The following is a 6,250-nucleotide window of genomic DNA, read 5'->3' as shown; positions in this document are numbered from 1 at the left end:
GCTGCCTATTACTGCTAGTACCCCGTTTAGAAAGTACTAATGCAAAGCAAGTCTCCAAGAGCATGAGAAATGTGTTAAGGAAAGTTCTGCATTTATCATCTATGTTATCGGCACTTTATACATCCTGCCACTCTTGTTCCTTGATGAGGTTTAAAAAGCTCTCTATTGCTGTGAGATTAACTCTCTACATAGTTTGTAATTATATGTGACATTTGTTTGAATACAAATGACTTTTAGTGTTAAAATTTGTGCATCATGGTCTGAAAGGCCATTCACCCTTTTACTAACAGAATGTCTATCTAGTAGTGAAGAATGAATAAAATATTGTCCATGGTTGTTGCTATTGTTCCCCTGCACCCTGGTTGGGAAAAAAGCAATCTGCATCAGATCATATGAATTTAGGACATCTACCAAGATATTTTTTCTTGTACAATCATATATAAAATTAATATTGAAGTCGCCACATATAACTAATTTCTGGTACTTCCTACATAGTAAATCAAGAACCCCATCTAGCTTGAGCTAAAATGCTCTGAAGTCAGAGTTAGGGGACCTATAAACAACAACAATTAGAAGTTTAGTTTCAGTAAACTCAACTGCCCCTGCACAACATTCACATATCTGTTCAGTGCAGTGGCGTGATACATCTATGGACTCAAATGGAATACTGTTTTTTTACGTGCATAGCCACTCCCCCACCCCACAAGGAACTCCTTGAGAGACAGCCAGCTAATATGTATCCTGATAAAGGAAGTCTCTGAATTGTCAAATTATTTAAGTGGTGCTCTGATATACCAATAATGTCAGAGTCAACATCTAGAAGCAGTTCACCAACTTTATCTCTAATACCTCATATATTTTGATGAAATATGCTAATTCCTTCTCTACTTGGAAACATGATGTCCTCTGAAGGTGATTCCTTAGTTACGAGGGACTTCCTTTAAGCAGGTATACCTATCAGCTGACTTCAATCTAAAAGAGATGCAGCTCTAACACTAACTACTACAGCCTCCCCTTCCCATACCTATTGATGTGCAGGCCATTCCTAGTGAAACCCACTCTACTGATAGACCCAACTGGCACCACTGAGATGTGACCCATGCCCTCTGCCATCAGCACCCTCCCCAGCCCCATGTTAATGCACCGAAGATCATGACACAGAAACAGTTGCGCAAAATGCACATTATTGCCACCAGTTTGAGTAGCTTTCTTTACCAGGTCAACACCTACATCATATTTCCCGACCCTATCAAGACTATTCCCTGCTCCATCCACTATCACTACATGATCCTCCTCCGTAAAATTCCTACATAGCTCCCTTATGCTGTCAGTCACTTGAGCCAACCCTGCACTAGGTTTCACAATGCTGGTGACGTGGTACTCCCTCCCCAACACTTCCTGCAACTGCTGGCCCACACCTCTACCGTTAGAACTACCTAGCAGCAGAACCTCTTCCTTTCTGCTAGACTTTGCAACGAACCTAGGCCTCCTAATTGCTGAGGACTGCTGCACATTCCTTACATCTACAGCTACATGAGGCTCCTCTCCACTAAACTCTGACAGTGGGTCAAATCTATTGCATATACGCAAAGTAAAACGGTCTGAATATCTCCTCATCCTAGCTGCCTTCTTGCCAACTGCCAGTTTCCATTCCCCAACACCCATCACCCTCCTCTACCTATCTAGTTCCTCCTTGGCACATTGTAATTGCACATGAAGGGCACAGATCTGAGGTTCCTGCTTCTCTATCAACTTATTTCTACTACAGATTCTGCATTCCCAGGAGAGAATCTCACTAAAATGACCACTGGCTTCCCCACTGCATTCCCCTCAACAAAAATACTTTGAACAAATCCCACCTGTAACCCACTACTCACAAACTTACGACAGAGCCCACACTTCTCACTCACAGTAAAATTTTACAGTTACTGAGAAAAACTATACGTCTACGTTACAAAAGTTCAGTTACACCAGTAGAACTATTCATAGAACTAAAAATAATGGTCTCAAAATTCTCTGCCTACTAAGAAAGAAACTACTTGTATTAATACTACAACATGACAGCTAATACCAATACCAACAAAACTTCAGAAAATTATTAGCTAAAACCAAAATATTTATTGCTTCCAATTCCAGTTACTGACTATGTCCCTCCCATATTCCGTTCTGGATCTGACATTGCTTATCAGTATGTTTATTCCCTTTATTTGTTTTCTACTGTTGTATTACACAACTAGTACTTTCTATTAATTTACCAATGGTAATGGTGGTCAAGATCCACGACTGTAGATTCCATTATTTGAAGAAATACAGCAGTCGATCAAAAGTCACATTACTTTGTGTCCAGCACTGTTCCCATATCTCCACCAATATCACAATCTTCTCACTATGATCCTACAATATAGTTATGACTCAAACCGTAGGATGATCTTCATGTATGTTCTATTAAATGTGTTTTCTTTACTATTTAATTTTATACACTTTTTTTACAAAATCTAGGAACCATATTTGCAAACCCTAAGTAACAGCATTATTTTCATTTACATATTGCAAAGCATTAAAAAGAAAAAAAAATGTTTGGTCTTTTAGTAATTTTATTTGAATACAGAAAGAAAGTAAGTGATTTCTTCTGAGACAATTATTACAGTGTTTTCTTGTTAAGACAAACAGCATAAGATAACCTACTATAATCAGAAAATCTACACAAATGACAATATAAAATATAACAAAAATTTCATAATATGCCATATTGGCTGCTTTTATTATTTCAGTTCTTCATTTGCTCACTTTTATCAGGTGAGTAAATTCACTGTATACTATCCTTGGCAGATTGTCTTATCAGTCTAAATAAGCTCACAAGCAGACAAGTTGTAACACACTAAAACTTTACAGTAACTTTTCAACAATACCTTACATAAAAAACCACAACAATAACTTTTCAACAATACCTTACATAAAAAATCACGAGCCTTGAGGATACGCAGTTACAATCACAACAGTTGGATGAAGAATTCCATATGAATTCTTTGGTGATGACATTTACATTTAATGAATAACAACATTTTCCTCCCAGCCTGGAATCCACATAATATATTCCTAGAAATTACTGAGGTTAGATCTGTTATTTTCAACAATAAGGCAAAGACAAGAGCAGTATCAGCTAAAAGCAAACTGCTGCCATTATAAATTCATACAAGACCTTAAATGTGGAGTACACAAGTGGTCCCACTTATAAATAATGAGAGAACAACACACACAAACTGCTGAAATTCCTGCCAGCAGAGAAAACAGCAGATATAAAACATAAGAAATTATTAATTTAGTTCATTGTTCTATTTAACTATTAATGATTAAAGCCTACTTTATTTAGACAAATGCTCTTTCACTGAACACCATTCATCACAAAGGATTCAACCCTAAAACTAAACAGTATGGATCTGCAGACACACAAATTGTGCCTGATGTGAAAGGCAGTGAAAACACATCAAATGTCATATTTTTGACTCCATTATTTGTCCAGCTATTTCAGCTATATAATTCTCAAATAACAAAGATGTCATTACATGTAACATGTATGACATTAAACCATACAGGCAGTACGAATTCATATAACTGTGCAATTTAATCAATCTGGGACCCTGTACAACCAGCAGCAGCAGCAGCATGGACATGTGTACACAGCAACAGATAAGACAACAGGGATTATAAGTTCCTTGAAAATAATGCTATACTCAGAAACTGTTGGTGTCAGACTTTAAAGACATTTTTTCCGAGATCTAAAGATACAGACAGATATGAGGCACCCTTATGTCCTATAGCTCTATACACACTTTTATTATAAGAAGTTATAAGAAGGTATATTTAATTTTATTAAAGTTTGCTGCTAAAGGAGAACTGTACAAAGTGCTTAGTGCATACCCAAATGGCCATTTTATCGAACCTATAGCAGCAAGGCATATTTACCAGTTGCAAACGCCTTGTAGTATTTCCATAAAAATAATGTGATTCATCAAGGCAAAGATTGAGAGTTTGCTTCTTACTAATTATGATAAAATAAAAATGGCTGATTTTGGTTGTTCTGTACATGGACCAAGCAATCAGTGGAAGACAATGTCTGGCATCTTGGACTATCTTCCTCCAGAGATGGCAGAAGGAAAGCTTGATGATCATGGTGTCTCCAATCTCTCAGCAATTTACAGAGCTACAAATTTGTTAACATTCTGTTCTTTAGGAAACAAGCACCTGTAATACTGGACAAGCTTAACAAATTAAAGTGCAGTTTATACATCTAACATGAACTAAACAGAGACAACATTAGGTATCTACATTATCTGATCTTTAAAAATTGTTTACACTTTTGTCACAGAACTTTTACTATAAAACAGTTGCTGGTAAACTTTAACTTTGTTATTAAAAGCCTGTACAATCATCTAGCATTTTGTCTAGTGTTGCATCAGAACAGGTGTTAACACTTAGCATATCCAAAAAAGTATAATATTTAAATTTATTTACAGAAGTCTGATATTTTCACTTCAAAATAGTAACCAAAGTACTGAATAAATGGAAACAAGGGCTCCTATTTTCTTTTATACAATATTTTGACACTGTCTTACTTCATAAATACAAAATTACATTCCTACTTCATATACATACCAGAACTGTTTTTGAGTAAAACTGGAAAACACACTTTCTCACTACTGTGAATTTTAGTTTTGAATATTGCTCAGACGATCCTAAGTGGGTGACAAACTGTAATGAAGCTGATGCCTCCCAAATTCTACATGTGTATCATATTACATAAAATTACATAAATTTATCTATCATTCAAACTTTGATAAAGTAAAGCTGTTCATAAAAGAAAAAAAATTCATTCACATTGGTAGAAGTCTCGCATCTTATGAAAAGTTGACAAACTGTCAGCAGAAGTTATATGAGTACATCATCAAAAATTATTGCAAGAGATCAACGTCTTGGTTGCCATGTGTAAACTGGAAACTATTTTTCACTAAACTGCCAAGAAAAATACTCTTGCATAGTCAGTACAGTCAATACTCTGAAACATTTTTTTTTTTAACTCACATTAAACTCTTTCCATTGCTGCACGCTTCATTCATTATTGTTCCTCTAAAAAACAGACTTTTTTCAGTCATCTATTACTTTGACCTGTAGAGTTCTGCCTTTCTTTGCATTACAGCAAAGTATTACAATCTTCTGTATTCCTGGTGTTTGTGCAGTGTCCCTGGACCAAGTACAACCATTCTGATACTCAACACCCCATTCCAAAATTGTAAGCTCTATTTCTTTGAACACAATATCTTTAGGAAAATGAAACATGATCCCAACAAGGTAACCCACACATACATCAGTCAATTCCTCATTTCTATATTGCCTTTCATCCATCTATAAATCTTGCAAATTCAATATCAACAGACAGCTTTCTTTCAACTGGTTCCTTTCATCTTCATTTCTCCTCGCTGGAATTACAGATCTGAAAAAATGAAGACAATAATCATTTCTGCTGGAACAAAAGTAAAAACAAAATAAGAAAGGCATATTATCTTCTTCCAATAAATAATCTGAAACACAAATACACAACAGAAAACAAACCAACAGCACATCACTGTCAAATAAATGAGAAACACACACACACACACACACACACACACACACACACACACACACACACACACACGTATCTCATTTCTTTGTAGTCCAAGCCATCATTTTTTAATATTCCTATTGAGAATCATATCATTAGACACCTGCCACATTTGTTTTAACAATTGCTAAAATGGTCATTATACCACAGTATTTTCAGTATGTACTGAAAAGTTCTCTAGAAACCAACGAAAATTACAACCATGGTTGCTTAACTATTCTCCACCTGTAAAAATGTCCTCCTCAGTGAAGTCTTCTCTTCTATAACCAAACCTCCCCAATTTTCCACACCAACAGCTCTTTTCTGTGAAAAGAGCACCCACAATTCCATTGTTACCTACCATAATAAACTACAAGATAGATTTGACAGTTTTTATACACTGTAATAAAAACTGGTAATAACTGAAGTACATTGTAAACAAATCAAAGATCTTAGCTAAGGAACTCGGAGCTGAAATTTTTAGGTCAACCAAGTCATCTGATGAACTAATGAAATGAAAACATATTTTTCAATTTCAGAAGTATGGGGCAATACTGCAAAGGAATAAGAAAAATGTGTGCAATATCACTGAGGGTCGTGGTCACAAAGTTT

General features: G+C 35.7%; 1 protein-coding gene across 4 annotated transcripts in view; it reads right to left on the bottom strand.

The window, feature by feature from the left end:
- Positions 1-2,576: 2,576 nt before the first annotated feature.
- The window catches only part of LOC124721307 (protein ST7 homolog), a 178,259-nt gene continuing 174,585 nt past the window's right edge, over positions 2,577-6,250 (bottom strand). For all 4 annotated transcript variants that reach the window (XM_047246215.1, XM_047246216.1, XM_047246217.1 and 1 more), the window contains one exon: positions 2,577-5,488. In XM_047246215.1, the coding sequence (XP_047102171.1) occupies positions 5,462-5,488 (27 nt within the window). In that variant the 3' untranslated portion in view covers positions 2,577-5,461. The remainder of the gene's footprint in view (positions 5,489-6,250) is intronic.

This window comes from Schistocerca piceifrons, chromosome X, assembly GCF_021461385.2.
Source record: "Schistocerca piceifrons isolate TAMUIC-IGC-003096 chromosome X, iqSchPice1.1, whole genome shotgun sequence".
In the NCBI taxonomy this organism is placed as follows: Eukaryota; Metazoa; Arthropoda; class Insecta; order Orthoptera; family Acrididae; genus Schistocerca; species Schistocerca piceifrons.
This window is presented reverse-complemented; position numbering and strand designations above follow the sequence as displayed.